The 19,995-nt window shown below is 28.9% G+C and overlaps 1 protein-coding gene across 2 annotated transcripts in view; it reads right to left on the reverse strand.

Annotated features, from left to right (window-relative positions):
• The window catches only part of LOC142322331 (E3 SUMO-protein ligase ZBED1-like), a 39,636-nt gene extending 19,940 nt beyond the window's left edge, over nucleotides 1-19,696 (reverse strand). For both annotated transcript variants that reach the window (XM_075361280.1, XM_075361279.1), the window contains exons 1-6: nucleotides 19,448-19,696; nucleotides 15,951-16,216; nucleotides 13,883-14,173; nucleotides 8,972-9,292; nucleotides 6,721-6,948; nucleotides 3,263-3,397 (exon numbers count right to left, since the gene is read on the reverse strand). In XM_075361280.1, the coding sequence (XP_075217395.1) occupies nucleotides 3,263-3,397; nucleotides 6,721-6,948; nucleotides 8,972-9,292; nucleotides 13,883-14,173; nucleotides 15,951-16,216; nucleotides 19,448-19,508 (1,302 nt within the window). In that variant the 5' untranslated portion in view covers nucleotides 19,509-19,696. The remainder of the gene's footprint in view (nucleotides 1-3,262; nucleotides 3,398-6,720; nucleotides 6,949-8,971; nucleotides 9,293-13,882; nucleotides 14,174-15,950; nucleotides 16,217-19,447) is intronic.
• Between the last annotated feature and the right edge of the window lie 299 nt (nucleotides 19,697-19,995).

A 19,995-nucleotide genomic window follows, 5' to 3' on the forward strand; every position in this document is an offset into this window, starting at 1 on the left:
GTTTAACCTTTAGTATAATCTTTCTAGTTGTTCAAACATTAAAAACACAAAAAAGCTAAAAAATTAGCATCGTTTAATACTTGACACCACTAAATATACTGTTCCATTTTATCACTTGGAAAGTAAGTCTTGTTAATACCAAAACATTAATACATATCCTACCTTCTTTTTCTGTTTAGCTTCAAGAACCACCATAAGGTATTACTTCAGAGGATGAATGAGGATGATATCTAAGAATGTAAATGAAGTGTAGTCTCAGGTCAACAATTCCTTAGATGTGTGATTAATTGAAATCCAACCACCAAAGAACACCAGTATCCACGATCTAGTATTCAAATCCATATAAAAGTAACTTCCTTTAATAGAATTTAAACCTTAGAATTCTCGACATTGAAATTAGCTGACTTGCAATGATGAGTCCACCACTAGACTAACTCAATGGGTGCACATACCCTACCTATTACTCATATCTTCTGTTGGCAGGCAAGATGAGAAATTGCTGAATTTCTACAGGACAGAACTAATTGTACTAATAATTAATTTAGCAGTCTCAGTCTTAAATCATCCAATCAGTTTGAACATGAGCTAAGCAATCATCTTGCTGATTAAAATGTCAACTTAAAAATTTTAGAGAAATAAATAATTTTATGATCATCAGCTATAATATAGACATATCCCATGAGAATGTTCTTGTTTAATGAAAGCAACACTAAGATCCTAGTTGTAATATTTATCATCTGCAGCTTTTCTGCAGTGTTGCTGAATGTATTAAGACTACTAACAGAGTACTGTTAGTAACAATTTTTTTGAGTTTGAGTATAATTAGTAAATTGTACTCAAACAATATTGTACTGATTGCACTCATAATGATCATTAACAGTATTTTAAAAATGGAATGTATTTTATAAAATCCAGTAAGCACATCTGGTTCAGAATTAAAATTATTCTAGTAAACAAAGAGAGTTCTTTAAAAATTAACTATATTTACTCCAGTAATATAACCATAACACCATAATAATTTACTCATTAAAATTTTCATCACATTCATTCAAATTTTAGTTGCGAAATAATTTAATTAATAAACTAGATTTTTCTCTTGCACCCTAATTTGATGATTTAATAAATATCATATAGCAGAGTGTTGGTAGAAGATGTGTTTTTCTCGATAACATTAAAATTTATTTACATAAATACATTAATTCTGCAAATTATACACTTGTACATGTTTAACATATTATTTTACCAACAGAATACACTAATTGTGTTGCAAATAGTTTTAAAATATTGATTTTTCTTGTTGAAAAATATATGCTTGTAATCACTCAAGAAGATTATCTTCTACTGATTCTTTTTAATGTGAAAAAAAATTATTACTAACTTGTCAAAAATATTATCAAACAGAAAAGCATCAATTTACAAAATAAGAAATGTTGATGCCATTGTTACCAAATACAATTCTATTAATTTTAAATGTTCTGAAAGTGCATAATTGTTTGCAATATTTAAATTAAAAAGACTTTCATTCTATTCAAGAATTTCTGAATGATTATAATATTTATTTATACTGATGAATTATCATCTACCATTAAAGAATATTCCAACAAATATCTTTTTAATATGTGTAATTTATTGATTTATTGACAAATCATCAATAATGGTGATTTTTATATTTTGTGTTGTTTACTTATCACCAGGCACTGGGTTTTGTCCAACTTGGCTCTATAGAAAGATGTATCATAAAAAAATCAATTTGTTATTATAAACATCATATAAAAAATAATAATAAATGTAATATTAGGTTGTCAAAAAAGCTCACTAACAGTAAACAGATCTGTACTATTAAAACAAAAATTATTCATGCAGTGTTAACTAGGAGGCATGTTTTTAAAATAAGGTCAGTTTTTTGAAATAAAAACAAAACTGAAAAATATCAATGAACTTTATTACTTAAGTATAAAACATGTCATTCACTACTTTTCTAATAGCTGCCTTCAAGACATTTTTCATAGAGTTTCAGTTACTTCTTTCCTCTTCAAGAAATTCTGCCTCTAGCATCTTAAACCATGCAGCAATGTCATTTTTCAGTTTGTAATCATTGTCAAATCTTCATGAAGCAAGCCGTGTTTAAAGAGAAGAAAAAGAAATTAACTGCTAGGAACTAAATCAGGGCTATAAGGTAGATGATTGAAGATTTTTCAACTGCCTCACTGCCTGATTTGCCACCTGTGGTTGGACATTGTCATTCAAAATAAAATCCCACAGAACAGCTCAATAAATTCCATAGGTTAATTGTTTTTTATAGCTCTGCTAAGATTTTTTAATGTTTTGCAATGCACATCGGCATTCAAAATAGTTCCACAATCACTAATTTCAACAAGCAGATACCTTATTTGTCAAAAAAAAAGTAACCATAATCTTCTTTACTGAATGTTCTTGTTTGAACTTCTTCAGTATAGTAGATGATGAATGTCGCCATTTTTTGGCGATACTCATCATATGGCACGATTTTTTTATAACCCAGTTTTTCAATCAGAACTTCATAAATCAACGATCAAGGAACAACAAGGAACATCAAAGACAACTGACACGGTAAAGCACCAGTTCTCAAATTTTTCAATTAAACATCTGTTATCAGAGACGGCCTATGTTCATCATGAACATTCATTCACCCTTCTTGAAATGAATCACATCACTGATTTACTTCGATGACACTCATAATATTTACCCTGTAAATATCACAAATTTTCCTGTGAATTTCAGCTGCAAAATCGTTTTTTGAATAAAAAAATCAAGATTACTATTTCAAATATAGATTAGATATCTCACACATGGCAGATCAAAAATTGACAAATATAAACAACTAACAACAAAATGACTAAACTATTGTTATTAACAGCTGACTACTGACTGAAATAACTACGCTATGCAAGTGCAATGATGTTTACATTGCGGATATAGATGGCAGATTCAAAATATACCTTATTTTAAAAACACATCTCACTGGACAACACCACTGGAATTGATTGTGATAAGGTACAGACAATTGATTAAATTGTGCAGCAAATAGCAGAGTTAATACTACAACAGTTTTCTTTCTATTTTTCTTCTCATACTATGTAGTCCTGTAATAAATTAATTTTTACAAAATAATTACAATCTATTTCTAGCTTGGAACTTGCCAAAGTATTTATCAATACAAAATTAAAAAAAAAATGTTATAAGAAGTTTTAGAATAAAAAAATTAATTAAATTACATACTAACTTGTAATATATGTTCCTGAATACGAAGTGTTGTAAGTACATTGCTATATCGGTATACAAGAGCCAGTAACGACCGAACTTTTGTAATTACATTTGACACTACTGGTAATGTGAAACATCCTTTCATACAAACTTTCTGCAATTAGAACAAAGAAGAGATTATCACAGTAAACTTATTATCACTTTGATATTCTTGTCAATGCTATTCAATGTATCTTTTTAAAAAATAGTGAACTGTTCCAAGCAAGTATGTACACTTTCTGTTTTTTCCAGAGTGACTGAGCATCAAAACCCTTATACACTCATCAAATTTCTAATTAGATAATTATCTAATCTGACTGCCTTCTGGTTTTCTTTGTTGGTTTATTACTCAAATTATTTTACAATTAATAATGGGTTAATTACAGGACTATTCATAACGTAAAAAATAATTTTATAACAATAATAATAATAGTTTTAATAATAGTAATAATAGTTTTGCACTGGTCTCCCAACTGAACATAACAGAAGTTAATGAAAGAGATTTTCTATTAAAGAAATTGGTTCAAGGGACAAATTCATTATTAAATGAATCTGTGCATGTGTAATTTTTAAATATCATACTGAATATTTGTTTTTTGCTTGACATCAAAAAATGACAAGCATTATAAAAGTAATCTTCCCTTACTTGTTCTAACTGTTTAAGTGTAACCAACAAGTAATTACTTAAGCAGCAGTACTTCATTTTTACAAAGGTAAAACAAAAAAAATAATACAAAAGTAATACCAGTTGCAAAGTTTTAGAAAGTAAACTAAATATGGTTATTTTAACAACTGTATAAAAAGAACATTTAGATTTGTATAAATATGAGTATTCTTGCCAGCCAAGCAATTTTGCATACTATCTCAAAGTGCTTTCAAAGGGTTCAGTGTGATTTAAACAGGAAAAAAAGAGAAAGAATAAATTTTACTTTTATGCAATTTAACTTATCAAGAATAACATAACATTTAACAGTGCCTGACAAGCATTACAAAGAAGGTCAAAACAACCACATGAACCAACAGTTCCAAATAAGCAATCACTAATAAGATGTTATGAAAGCAAGCCTCAAGAAATACTTGCACAAATGCAGAAATACATATCTTCCCACAAACTTTAAATGAATCTGCTTCCTGTCAAAAACCATTCTATAAGACTCAACTTGAAGAGCCTTTAAATCATCTAAGTACTAATCAAGAGGGTAAACTATTACATGATACATAAGGCATCTATTGCATGACAGATCCATAATATCAGGAACAATTTTAGAAAGTGGAAACTGTAAAATAAATGAACCTGAAGTAAAAAAAATTCAAATTGTCAAAATGGTATGATAACTAGATACTACTGACATTTAGTTGTAATACTATCCAACTGACAACATAATTAGCAAAACAAAAAAACATTAATGTATGAAAAAATATACTCTGTCCTGAAGCATAATAAAAAATGGAAACCCTAAACCAATAAGCAAAGTACAAACTGTACAAGGATAGTATTTCATACTAAATACTCTTCTAATATTGCTGATATTCTGTTTGTCAGAAGAAAAGAACTGTGTAAACAATAAGTGTAATTCAACAGTGAATACAATAACATATTTAACTGCATTAAGAAAAAAAAGAAGAAAATCTTAAAGGGTAGTGAAAAGTAAATTTTTTTGGCATAATACTTATTTATTTAGTGCATGTAGACATAATAAAAATTAATAATATTAAAAAATATTATTATATAAATTAAATATTGTATGGAATATACATGATAAATCATTCATTATAAATACACTGAATCATGAAATAAATTGCATTGTCTACAAATAAAGTAATAGGTAAATATAAAGGTTAAGTCATAATTTTATGTTAAGAACAGCTATTCATTTAATATTTGATAGTGTAATGTAAGGAAGTCGAATGGCATGTTCTCAGGGTTTTCTCCACCAAATGATGAACAGTTTGATAACCACTGCAATCAGAGTTTAGGGTAGCAAACTAAGTTGTGTATATTATTAATCAACAAATTTATTAAAAAAACATTACCCGTTTATATTGATTTACCCTCATACAAACATCTTCCATAATTTGGCACAGACTTCAATAAGTAAATATTAAAAAAAAAAATAATAAATTAATTTTCTTGCTTTTTATTTCAAGTCTACTTTAGTTTTTTTTTTAATTATTTTATTTTAATCATGTTTTTTATTTTTATAAAAAGGTATGCAAGAAACTGCCTGTAATAAAAGGTCTTATATAAAAAACACAAAGACAAAAAACTTGCATCTTGACAACAAATAAAGTAATGCTGAGAAATTATATAAAGAGGCTGCACTGAATGTAAAAGCTAAGCATTTTTGATATGAGAGTCTGTATGACATTTTTATGCTATTTCATATAAAACATTTTAATATTAGAAATATCATGCTACATCTCACTATGCTAAATATCAAACATCAATCAATGATAACCAAAAAATTGGAAAAAATATCTAAATAAAATAACCATCATCCTGCATCCTGTTTATTGAAGAGTAAAGCTTGAACACATGAAAACAGGTTAAGCTGAAAAATTGTACATTTTTTGAGATCTGATAAAAAAAAAATAAATTCTCAATGAAATTAACATTGCTATTTCTAAAAATTTGTCACTAATCTTTACTTGAAATACACTGCAATGAGATTGTTTTTATCTGTAATATAAAAATTAAAAATAAATTCTCAATCGGTAATAAACCAAATAATTTCTACCAGAAACTATACGTTCTTTCTTCATCAAAAAAATCAAGCTGAAAGAAGATTTGTGGAGAATAATCTACTAGCAATCAAAATTTGTCATGAAAAGCACAAAGATCATAAAAATCATAGTCTTGCTGTTAAAGTTTATTATTTAATCATTGATTGCCATGGATGTGTAAATGTGCAATATCATTCAAACTTCAGTGCTGAGTAACACGGCAGTGGTTGCATTAATTCATCTCGTACTGCGTGCTGCATTCATATTTAAATTCAAGCTTATGCTACAAACAGCAAAATTGTGTTTATTCAATCTATGCACAATTAACAATGAGTGACAAACTTGACTTATTGTACTGTTAAATCTTTAGTTTATGGCTTTTCAGATGTGTTATGAAAAAAAGAGCAAAAAATTAAACATAAAATTTAAGTAGAAAATATTTACTTTAACAGTCACAGAAATTAATAATAATTTTAAAAAGTTAGAAGTAAAATTTTGAAGTTTTTTTTGTAATGTTTAAACTGAGCAAACAAACAAGAAAATAGATTAAATGAATGTTTTCTAAATTAAAAAAAAAAATTCTCTTACTTAGCCATAGTGTAATTTTTCATCATCAGTTTTAATGAATATATAATGCACAAAAATACATTAAATACACAGTGTACTTTTTTAAATGCAATATTGTCTACAACAATAACAATAATAATGCATTACCTGTAATGTGAATATTAGGCAAGGTATAAGTGTAAATCCTCTTAGCGCAAGAGCTGATATTAATTCTGCCTGTTCTGTAGCAATAATCACAGCTTTCACTTTTTCTGCTTTAAGATTCCATTCTAATAATAAATTATCCATCATACGACGCCACTGACTAGTATCAGATAACTGAGAGCACTGATATGTTAATAATACTTTACTTTGCAATTGGTCCTCTAATCCTTGCTGAAATTATTTAAAAAATTAAGAAGATTAAGAAATTTATATATTTTACACCAATATTTAGCCTTCTACTGAAAATAAAACATGCTTATCTATCTGTTATAATAAAATAAAGGCCTACAGAAGTAAATAAAATATTTATGTGGATTAACAACCACCACCATGGTAGTGAAAGTTGGACAATAGAAAAAACAGAAATTTAAATGTATAAAGATCTTTGAAATGTATAAAGATCTTTGAAATGTATGTTACAGAAGGAGCTGAAATTAAATGTACCAAATTAAAAACAAAATGCTGTCGAGATGAATAACAAAGGAGAGAAATTTGCTGCAGAATCTTATATACAGACAAACTATGTTTGTTGATAAACCAATTTGGTTTCAGGAAAAGTATAGGGACAAGGGAAGCAATTTTAAGGCTCAGATTAATAGTAGAAGGAAGATTAAAGAAAAACAAACCAACATACTTGGCATTTATAGGCCTAGAAAAGGCATTCGATAACGTACACTGGAACAAATGTTCAGCATTTAAAAAAAATTAGGGTTCAAATACAGAAACAGAAGAACGATTGCTAAAATGTACAGGAGCCAAACAGCAACAGTAATAATTGAAGAACATAAGAAGCCGTAATAAGAAAGGGAGTCCGACAAGGATGTTCCTTATCCCATTTACTTTTTAATCTTTACACAGAACTAGCAGTTAATGATGTTAACAATTTAGATCCAGAGTAACAGTACAAGGTGAAAAGATAAAGATGCTACGATTTGCTGATGATATAGTAATTCTAGCTGAGAGTAAAAAAGATTTAGAAGGAACAATGAATGGTATGGATGAAATCTACACAAGAACTACCGCATGAAAATAAACAACAAAACAAAAGTAATGAAATGTAGTAGAAATAACAAAGATTGACCACTGAATATAAAAATAGGAAGAGAAAAGATTATGGAGGTAGAAAAATTTTGTTATTTAGGGGTAGAATTACTAAAGGTAGATGAAGCAGGAGTGATATAAAATCCCAAATAGCACAGGCGAAATGAGCCTTCAGTCAGATATATAATTTGTTTACATCAAAAATTAATTTAAACGTCAGGAAAACATTTTTGAAGGTATATGTTTGGAGCATAGCTTTATATGGAAGTGAAACTTGGACAATCGGAATACCTGAGAAGAAAAGACAGAAGCTTCTGAAATGTAGTGCTATAGGAGAATGTTAAAAATCAGATGGGTGGATAAAATAACAAATGAAGAGGTGTTGCGCAAATCGATGAAGAAAGAAGCATTTGGAAAAATATAGTTAAAAGAAGAGACAGACTTATAGGCCACATATTAAGACATCCAGGAATAATCGCTTTAATATTGGAGGGACAGATAGAAGGGAAAAATTGTGCAGGCAGGCAATGTTTGTAATATGTAAAACAAATTGTTAGGGATTTAGGATGTAGGAGGTATACCAAAATGAAATGACTAGCATACCTTGGAGAGCTACGTCAAACCAGTCAAATCACTGAGACCAAAAAAAAAAATATATATCAAAAAACGATAACTTAACTACCCACCAATTTAACAGTAATATTCAAATCATACAGAAATTAATCCATCATTAAAACCTTGGTATAATACCTAAATAGTAATTTTCATTTTCTTAAATATTATGTTAGAGGCATGATAATTCATATTATGAGAATAGTTCAGCAGTAAATGACACAAGTCACTGCATAATTCTATGCACAAAAGAACAATGAATATAAATCAATAAACTCAAAATGAAAACTACACACATGAGGAGCAGTTGTCAATGAATATTTAATTATACAGTAACATTCACATTAACCCTACAATTTTATAAATATATTTGCAACTACAATTAATATTGTCTACTGCATATTAAAAAGATTAACTGATATCAACTAAGCATAAGTTATTTGAACATCAGTTATTCATATTGTTATGAATTACTTGCACATACTTCTTTCCTAAGTAAATTCAGTAATAAGATGACTGCAATATGAAATATAATACAAACCTGTAAGAAATGAGCAGACACAGTTATGTATATTTCACTACTTGCAGACTCCCATTCTTCAATACTAATAGTGACATCTCCGACCACTGAATTTAGACTCACTACTACAGTTTCTCTATATGTATCATATATTTTTGGAATAACATCATCAACTAGTCTTAATTTACTAGGTATTTCACAAGGAGAACGTAGAGTAGCAACTAATCTTTGAAAACCTGGTGCTTCTACGACATCAGGTAATTGTAAATCCGTTATAATAAATTCTGCAATAGCATCAGATATAGTTTTTCTATCAACAGCTCCTTGATCCTGCATATCCATCTAAAATAAAAAAATAAATTTTAGCTATTTATTTAAACTATTATTGGAATTACTGGAAATTAAACAAATTAAAATTGAGATTTACATTTCCATTGTACTAATTAAATGACTTACAGCGTTAAAATAACTATCAGCTCTGAGAACACATCATTAATTATTTAAAAATGGTAAATAATATAAAAATTGGTCAAACTTTACCTTCTGTGCTGGAAAATGATAACACCTACTACTTTTCTCACTGCAATCTTACTAATCTAAACTTGCAGAGATAGTATCCCAAGTAAAAACAAAAATTATTATTTATTCAATGACACACAAAAATGCACAGAAGGTGTCTCCACTAGTGGCAATATACTATACCAGCAGTTGATTTAAAAATAAGCACACTTTTAAAAAACCATGGAGTAGCTCTGATATGTCAAACCTTCTGCAATTTTCTACTGAAGCTCTTCCATAGTGAGCACTGGTGAACTATAATCATAAAGTTTTAGAGGTTCCCAAACTTAGAAATCAATTCACTTTAAATTAGAAGAATCTAGATCCTGTGGGCCAAGTTACTGCTCCTACATAATTAATCCACCTTTCACGGAAGTAAACTGCCCCAAGTACTGGTGGACATTGACACTGAAGTATGGTGGGGAGCACTTTCATGCATGAACTGTATGCTATTCCTAGATACCAGAGGAAATTAAATCCAAATTTTGTAGGAAGTTTGAATTGTAATAATTCTTGCCATTCAATTATACTGGCAGGAAACATGGACCAGTCAATGAAATGCTGATTATACAAGCTCAAACACTTGTTGAAGATGAGTGTTGAAACACTGACTACACTAAGGCATGAAAATTTTCTTGTGCCAATAATGGTTATTGTGAAAACCTGATGATTCAATTTCAGTTGAATCCAGCATCATCAGAAAACACTAATGCAGCAAGAAATTGTTAATTAGTTATCGGTTTTTTTAAAAATCATCTCAGAAAATGTTTATCTCCATCAGAGATAAGGTCATTTTCATAAACTATTTGTCCTCTGTGTGCACAATACAGAAGCAGTTGCTAACTTCGCAGAATTCTTCAGTCATTTGATCAACTTTGCGTGTAACTTTTTTCTTCTTTTTTTTGTCAACCATTTCTGAGATGTGTGGTTAATAGAAACCTAACCACCAAAGAACACCGGTGTCTATGATCTAGTATTCAAATCCATATAAAAGCATTTACTACGATCTGAAAGTTGGAATTCTCGACTTTGAAATCAGCTTATTTGTGAAGACGCATTCACCACTAGACCAACCCTTCTTGTATTGACCTCTGGATTTTCTTAATATTCCATTACTTATTCTCTTAGGTCCAGTGTTCTTGTGTTTTAGTCTTTCTCAATCATGTACTCTAGGAGAGAAACTTCTCGTTTCTCTAAGACTTTCATGCAGAATTACCAAAAACTTTTCATTTGGCAAACATAGATTAGGAAAAGTTTCTGCATTAACATCGGATGCTTTAGTTCAATTGCATTCTGCAAATTCACATGTAAGAATCCATTTAATAGAAGATTAGCACAACAGTTCACAACACAACTTCAGTTTTAAAAAATAAAAAAGTAAAGGAAAAGTGATATGAAAACAATCAAATTTAACTAATAATTGATTTTCAAAAAGAGGAAACAAATTAGTAGAATAAAAATTAATTATGTACACTAGTACAGCCACAATATGACAATTGTAATACAATAATTTCATTATCATCAAGCAATTGTAATAATGTGTTACTCTTATTGCTACATTTAGTTTAAAAAAAATTAATAAATAATTTTATTTAACTAAATTTTAATGTATTTAATAAATAATTAATTATTTACGAATTAATTAAATTTACTAACAAAATTAATATTACAATTAATAGATGATGTTTAAGTATTTAAATTTATTTATTTAAATAAATGCCCATCTGATGGAGACAAAGAATTTGTGAAATTAAAAAAAAACTGATAACTAATAAAGAATTTCTTGCTGCAGATACGACTCAAGAAATTGATGTGCCTGGCATTCTGAAGTTTGTGAACATGTTACATCATATTTTTTTAAATTTATTAGAAAATGTTGGTACTAAATATGTACAAACATTGTTAATCTTGAGATATAAATTTTTCTTTAAAAAATAATCACAAAATGGCAAGACAGAAGGAAAACCAAAGGGAAATCATAATTTTTCCAGAGAATATTTTTGTCTATTTTGATCTACAGAAAAAAAAAGGAACATCCAGGTACACTTTTTTGTTAAACACAGTTTTCACTGTTATAACTTGTTTAGTCTGCTATTAATTATTCTGCCAAGACACAGCATAAGCTGATATGTTGAAAGCCTTTTACTGCTATGTACGATTTCTAGTCTGGAAACACAGTACACAGGAGACATTATATTACAAAAACCCAGTCTGGGTCTTTAAGGATGCAATAGACTTGCAATAATACTACATCCAAAAAAAAAGTAGTAATTTCTTGAAATGGAAAAAAAGGTTTGTTTGAAAAACAAATCATAATAAACTAATTGTTTAAAATAGAAAAGTTATGAAGTAGAAATGAACAATCCTGCTTTTCAAAAAATCATGGGTGTAAATATGTGTGGATTCAGCAAAATACACTCATTTCTACTCATACCAGATTTAATTTTACTAAATAAAATAAAATTTAAGTCAACTCTTAAATAATAAATAATGAAGAAAAACATGTAAGTGATCAATAAATGAGTCACTAAAATTAAAGAAATAATAGAAAAAGACTAGTAAAAGAACACAAACTAACTGCAAAGTATAACAATGATGCCTTTCTAGACTTTAAGTAAACAACAAAGGAATTCATAACTTGTCCTAATTCTCCACAGTTGAAGAAACAAGACATCAGAGCCAAAGAATTAAGATCAGAGCGTGAAGGAAGGATCTACACATTAGATGATTTTTTGTCTGCAGTTCTCCTAGCATAGTCGCAAACAAGTAAGTGCAATTTTGCTACAGAGATATCACTTCAGGTAATGTGAACCTGTAGGAAAACAGCAAGCAGTGTAGAACTCTTCCTATAAACTTTTTCACTCACAGGATCTACCTCCACCAGAGCTGGATGTAGATGTGGGCTTTTGCTTTCAAGAATGAGTGGTTTTAAGTCAATGTTCTTCATGAATTGTGGAGATCAAGTAAGATAAACTGAATAGTCCAAGACATAAGGGCCTATTTTTTTTTTTACTAAGTCTATGGATAAAAAATATTAAAAATAGTAGTAATACATGCATTGATTGTAAATAATTCATTGACTGAAAGCAGTGTGAACTTCATTGCAATTGATACCGGAAGAGGCTCTTAAATAATGATGATAAATATGAATTTTTATGGTTTACTGGCGATCAACTATCTACAAAATAGTTTTAGTGACATTATATTTCATAATGATGATTATTATACTGATTTGAAGGCAGAAATGTCAGATAGCAATATAAGTATCAATAATGATGATGAGGAAAGTGTATGGAAGTGATAGCGATGATGTATAACACTGAATTGTATAAAATATATATGAGATATTTTCATCTAATAGCAATTATATTTTAGTAAATAAAAAAAATTTGTCTGAAATCCACTTTTGTTTCAATGAGATTACAAATATTATACAACTATAATTTTTTTTGAACTGACCATACTATTTGAAGAATTCAATATAATACTATTTGATTAAATATTGTTGCTTACATTATAATCTATATTAAACATTATTCATATTTATTTTTTATACATATTTTTTCAACTATTAATTTCCAATTTAGTGTCTGCAATTTGGAAAATGGGTTTAGACATCAACAAAAAAAGGTATATCTACACTGGCAGGCATACCCTAATGATTTTCATTAAGAAATTTCCAACATATCATTGAGGTCATTAGAAAACTGTGCTGCGTTTTGGTCTCTTTCAATCAAGACTTTTACAGGGAAAACTAATGATTTTTTCTGCCTTTTTACATATGAGCTTATACACTTATACACATTGCACGTAAGAGTCAGCAAACATAATGATTCTGATCAGCAGATATTAATTACAGTGTTCACATCTACTTTCCTAAAAGTAAAAGAGGCAAAGACATGGACACCACTTTGCTTAGTAGATTTGTGTCATTGGGTTACAAATCACAAAGCTGAAAATCAGTTTGGTAGAGTTAGACTTGATTTACCATGAAAGAAATATTCTAAATCTTAGAGGAATTGGCAAATTTCCCCATCTATGGAACTTCAACACTCCCATTATTGGACAATATCAGATGATTCATATCCAATTATAAAAAGACATGATGTTGTCATCAATTAGGTTATTTAACTGTAATATTAATGATAAAAACAGAAAAATGATTTTAATTTAATTGGTTATATTCCATTTTTGTACAACAAATGTGAATAGACAAAAAAAAAGATCACTGCAAAATACTTAAAAAGCAACAACCAATATAAAAAACCAGATTCAATCTATAAAATTGCCTGTATGATTTTTTAAATCCCAACCAAAATTTATGACAAACTTCATAGACAACCAGTAATTAAATTAATGAAAATAAAAACTTACTGAAGGGGAATTATCATCCTGCATTAAAAAGGCAACATTCTGATTGGTTTGACCAGGCGAATCACCTTTTACCACAACTCTAAGACTTTGTGGAGTATTAAATTCTTCTAAAGTAATATTTGGATCAGATACTATTTGAACATGTTTTTCTACTTCTACTGTTCCATCAGACTCCGTTGAATACATGTAAGATGCTGGTAAACTTTTGTTATGTTTTTTAAGAGCTCTTTTTTCTTTTGCATCTAATCGTGGCTTTCTAGGTGGTGCTTGCATTTCTAAATTCTGCAATTCCTACATTAAACAAGAAACATTACATTTATAAAATCAATTAAAATAAATTATTAAAACAAATAAAAAAATTTGAAAAATTATACTTTATTTAATTCAGAAACTTAATTAAGAATTTTTTTAGTTCCGATGTCTGAAATTTCTTAAATCTCACAATATTAGTATCATTTTAAAATCTTTGAGATAAATATCTCCTATATTTAGATAAACAATTAGTAGGTTCTACCTCAAAATGGCTTGGTCTATAGGAAAATTTAACTAATGTATGATTTTAAATTAATCAAAAAAAAATAACGCTTTGAGAAATGCTACAATTTTTTTAAAGAAAATTTGAAAAAGCACATTCCTGACTTTTTGGTTTGTAAAATTTTTCTTATAAATCATTATTACTTTTTACATTATTCCAATCTATTGACTTGAAAGGTTTTTTTATCAATTTGCCTTTTACTTTGAACAAGAAAGTAAAAATGAGATTAGTATACCGATAATTAAAAACAACTGATTTTTATTAATTAATTTCAACTCTGGAACCAAGATTTCATCATTTTAAACTTCTTTAATCAGAAAGAATTCTAGAAATCAGGTTGCATCAATTATGAATAACTTACAAGTTACATGAACAGAATTTATATCTTTAAATGGATGTAGATTTTAAATTTTATGAGAGCAAAAATTTTTGTTGCACTGCTATATCCTTCTGATAACAAAGTATCTTTTTTGATATTAGTATAATGCAAAACCTAGCTTTCGCAATGAGATTATTTAACTGGGAGAAAGAATAGTCTGAAATTTGTATTGGTGGCTTTAGAGCATTCCAGTTAGGAAACAGACCCAAATCAGCTGATTTGGAAGTCAAAAGTTCCAGTGTTCAAGTCCTAGTAAAGTCAGTTGTTTTTATATGGATTTGACTACTAGATTGTGGATACCGTTGTTCTTTGGTGGTGGGGTTTTAATTAACAACACATCTCAGGAATGGTCGAACTGAGACTGTACAAGACCAAGACTACACTTCATTTACACTCAGACATATCATCCTCATTCATCCTCCGAAGTATTATCTGAAAGGTAATTACTGGAGGCTAAACAGGAAAAAGAAAAAGTTAGAAAACAGAAAAAGACAATCAGAAAAATTTGACAGAAAATCACACTTTGGCACAACAAACATCTTATTAGTACATACATTACAACTAACCAGATTTTAAGAAATGTTACAAATTCAACAAAAAAAAGGTAGAATGAGTTTTAATAAATACTTTATTAATAAACTTTCAGTTTAATCCAGTTTCACTACTAGACAAAAGATAATTTTATATGAATAGTAGAATTGAACAAAGAGCAACTATACGGCCTTCAAAACAAAATAAAATTGAAAATAAAATGTCACTAATTTGCCTTTCAATAAATTAAACACCTTTTATTGACAGGAAGGCCAACTTCATATTGATCTTCACAACAAGGTACATTTAATCATGCAAACATTTTGGACAGATTTGATTGCAAAAATATATGAAGGATAGGACTTGCATACTAATTGTAGCAAAGCAACTGCTGACAAGTATTACACATCAGTTCAATGTTGGCTTATCCAATATTTACATCACTCATTATTTTATTAAATTTTTCTGATTTTTTCTGTTACCGATGCTCTTCATAACAACGTCATTAAGAACAATCCAATTCTTTTCTTAAAATGATTATACTCTTTCTTTAGAATAAATGAGTATGCAAATAGGAAAACTGAAAAATAAGAATACTGTTATAATATTATTAGTACATATACCTGAGGATGTTTATTTTGAAGATGCATTCTTAGATTACTGGTATTTCTATTATATGCAATAACAGTTTTGCATAACAAACACACTATTTTAACTTTAGTTAATATTTCACCATCTTCACTTGCAGGAAATCCATAACATTTCCAGTAAATACTTCTCATAGTCATCGGCACAACCAACTTTTTATACACAAATGTATGTTTCTCCTCTATTAATTGTGATAATAATAACTGGTTATCGTTTTTATTTTGCGTATTACTTCCTTTAGCTAGAATAAAAGAATGGACTTATTACTGTATGATCTAGGAATGAGAGAATTTTTACTCCTTTAAATTAAGGAAAAATTAAAAGACAAACTTACAAAGTAACTAACAGTCACATTAAACACTATTAAGGATTTGTAACTGAACAAAATCCACCAACAACAAGATCTAAAATGATTCAATATAATATAAATCACATGTTTTCAAATCTAGTGTCAAATAAACTTTTTCAAATAAATGGCGTCAACAAGAGTTAAAAAACATCTAAAAATAAAACCCTAAGCAACAGTTAATTGAAAAAGTAACTTTGTAGTGGTTCATATAAAAAAATGTTTCATAAAGAATAAAATGTTTAATATGAGTGTGAAAAAATTATTACATTTCGGATTGCAGATATCTATAAATTTATCCAAGTCAAACATGAAGAAAAACATCTTTCCTATTAAATATTTACCCAGCTGTAAAAAATTATGCTAAATATATCTATTATGTTAGCTCACACTACTGTAATGTAACTTCTAATTTTTTAATAATTTCAAAAATTCTGTAGGTTTTCATTAGTCCTTTATATTATACTTAAAATGGACAAAATCCCTTTCTGTGATGTAACACACAAGTTGGAAACACTGTGTGTCATCAGGTGATTGTAGAGGTTAATCAGCTGTTTTTATTCACTCAACAAAATACCAGGTTTGTTAGAAGTAGATGTTATTTTAAGATTTATAGTGAAAATTTTGATTAATGCAATGTTAACTGAAATGCAGGCACAAGTGAGCATTCAATTGAAGAAAGACTTGTTAGTGTTTTGGTGCATGAGCGTACAAACACAAATGAAAAGTATGAAAACATAGGTCAGATTTCAGTATTTTGGTAAAGAAGCACTCTATCAGTAGTTACATTCTGAAAATGGGGGGCTCACACTGCTGGGTGTCCCCAATTTGAAATGATCTGCTCAGGATGTCCTTCCAATCAGTTGAATAGCTCTGATATTGTTGAGAAATCCTGCTGCAATCTCTCCTCAACCAGGAAAAAGTCTTTATCAGCTAAATATTCTCAGTTCAAACACTTTGGAAAATACAACAAAATATTTTAAGGCTTAAACAGCCTTAACATGAGCAGGCTTAAATTCTTTAAGCCTGCTCATGTCAATACACTTTCCGACAGAGACATGGCTTTAAGGGAAAACTTGTTACAAAGCCCTTCTAAGGTATTTTCCCAATTTTCAATCACTGAAATCAGTTTTCTTTTCTCATGAGTGAGTAATGCAAAATTTTGGAACATATTGGTGTAAAGAAAATGTCCACATTTATGAGAAAATCACAGAACACAGAGCTGCATGTAATGATGTAGGCAAAAATATTTTAAACACATCTGACAGGACCATACCTTTTTGAAGGAAGTGTTAAAGCATTTCATATCTTAACATTCTTAAAGATTATCTTTTTCTCACCTGCAGTTAACTGATTTGGAGTTAACTATAACGTGGTATGGAATTTTACAGCAGGGTGGAGCTCCAGTTCATTAGGCTCAGTCAGTAAAGAACTTTTTGAAGAGCAGTGGATTGGTAGACGCTCCAAAATCTAGAATTCCACACTTGACAACTGTAACAATTTCCTCTGGGGCATATTAAACAAAAAAGTTCCCATTTGCATCTGAGGAATATCGGTGAACTAAAAACTGCTGTCAGAGACTGTTTTATATTACTTTCAGCCTAAACACAAAAGAGACTGTCTTGATGTACTTGATGACAAATTTGGGAATTTTTATGTGCAAAAACATTAAATAAAAAACTAATGACAACAGATTCATGTTTATTTATTTATATGAAAATGGACTTTGTGACCACTCTGTAAATACAATAAAAACCCATTAATACAAGGTTTTAGTTTACGTGAACAGGTTCTGGTTGTCACATGGAATTTTTACTTACTATTAAAAATGAAGACCTATTTTTCAAGAGGTCTTCCTACATTTTATTATTCCCTTCCAAGAGTTACAAACGTCATTTAATTGAAAACCACTGTTCTGGCACACTGTAACTTGTTATTGGAGAATGGCTATATATTTCCTAAAAATGATTTACTTAGTTCTCTACAAATGCCTATTATGCATACTGTATCTAAATAGCTCAGTAAAGAAGGCAGTGAAGCACACACTACTGCAACTGTAGGACAGCAAAGGAACTTTTTTAACCCAATCTTTTACCTTAAAATAAGGCCAATAACAACCAAAAATAATAATGGCCAATCACAACTACAGCATCAGCTTTGTATATGAAGTATGCTTCAACAAGTATTTTGATTGAAAAATATCAAAATTTTAGGTATTTCCATTCACTCCAAAATATTTTTTTATGAAACTAAATACAGACAAACCATCAACAGCTTTAAACAATATTTAAAAATATTCTAATACTTCACTTTTGGTACTTCAACCCCTCGTACACTTAAAAGCCTAAAGGTATAATGACTACAAGCTCTAAATGGAGCACAAAATAAAACAGAATCATGTCGGGTAAAAAAAGTTAAAAACAACTCACCAGCCTACAGGGATTGACATTATCCACTGAGAAGCAACATATAGAAAATATTAACCTCATAATTAATAAGCACAACTTACATAGATGTATTAATATTGTAGATATCTTACATCTGCACTGATATCTTAGGGAAAAACCCCTTTTATATTTAAAAAAAAACTACAAAAAATTAATTTAGAATATTAATGATGTGTGTATGTGCATGCATAATGGTATTATGATGCTGGTCCATGCTCCCTGAATGTTGTAAATTATATCTTGCACAGCTCTTTAAATAAAAATGTTATATCAAACAATAATTTATTCATAAAATTGTTTTAAGAATTAAATAAATAAAATTTTAATAACATTGGGTTTTATTTTAATGTATCCAGTTATAAAACAATGTTGGATTGATATTAATATATACAACGTTAAAATCAATGTTTTAATCACAGTACAAATAAATTACATCAAACTGTACTGTAAATTAATATTTAGCACGCCCTAATAAATACGTTTAAGACAAATTAAAACGTTCCAAAATGTATATAACCTAAATTTGCAAATTAATCTTTCAACATTAATAAAAACTAATTTTAATGTGTAGTCTTCCAGACTACCAACAATTTTCACTAATACACCATTCATATTTTTAATGTTCCCTGGCAGTACGTTATAAATAAATGCGATATATATCTATTCCAAACAAGCTCACCATTATGGACGTTAACTTTGGACGCTGCTTCACCACACAAACGAGATTTTAGGCTTGTCATCGCGTATCACAATAACTCGCATACATGTGAAAAGCACTGATCGCTACAAATTTACCGCGGATACGTTACTGTATTGAAAAGATCATTCTGTTCTTTCTAATCAAATATATCGACTCTCAATCATGAATATGAGACCACTATCGGATTGTTCAAGTTAGAGGAGCAATAAACAGATCGTTCAATGTGTAGCTCGACGCAGTAACCGAATGAAGTATCGACCGGACCGGAAATTACAATTTGATCACGTGACGTCACTTACCGCCGGTATTTAAATAATTGTTATAAACAGAACGAAAAAATATTTTAAAAATAGTTTCCAGTAAAATAAATTATTGACAGCAAATCGTTCCTAAATCAGTTATCAATTATATTAAACATTTAATGAAATCTTGCTATCTTATGCTGTCATTAATAGCTGAGAATATTTAACTTTGAAATTTTTATTTATATAATAAATTGTAATTGCGTTATTACGTAAATTATTAAA

Source organism: Lycorma delicatula, chromosome 3 (assembly GCF_047948215.1).
Source record: "Lycorma delicatula isolate Av1 chromosome 3, ASM4794821v1, whole genome shotgun sequence".
NCBI lineage: Eukaryota > Metazoa > Arthropoda > Insecta > Hemiptera > Fulgoridae > Lycorma > Lycorma delicatula.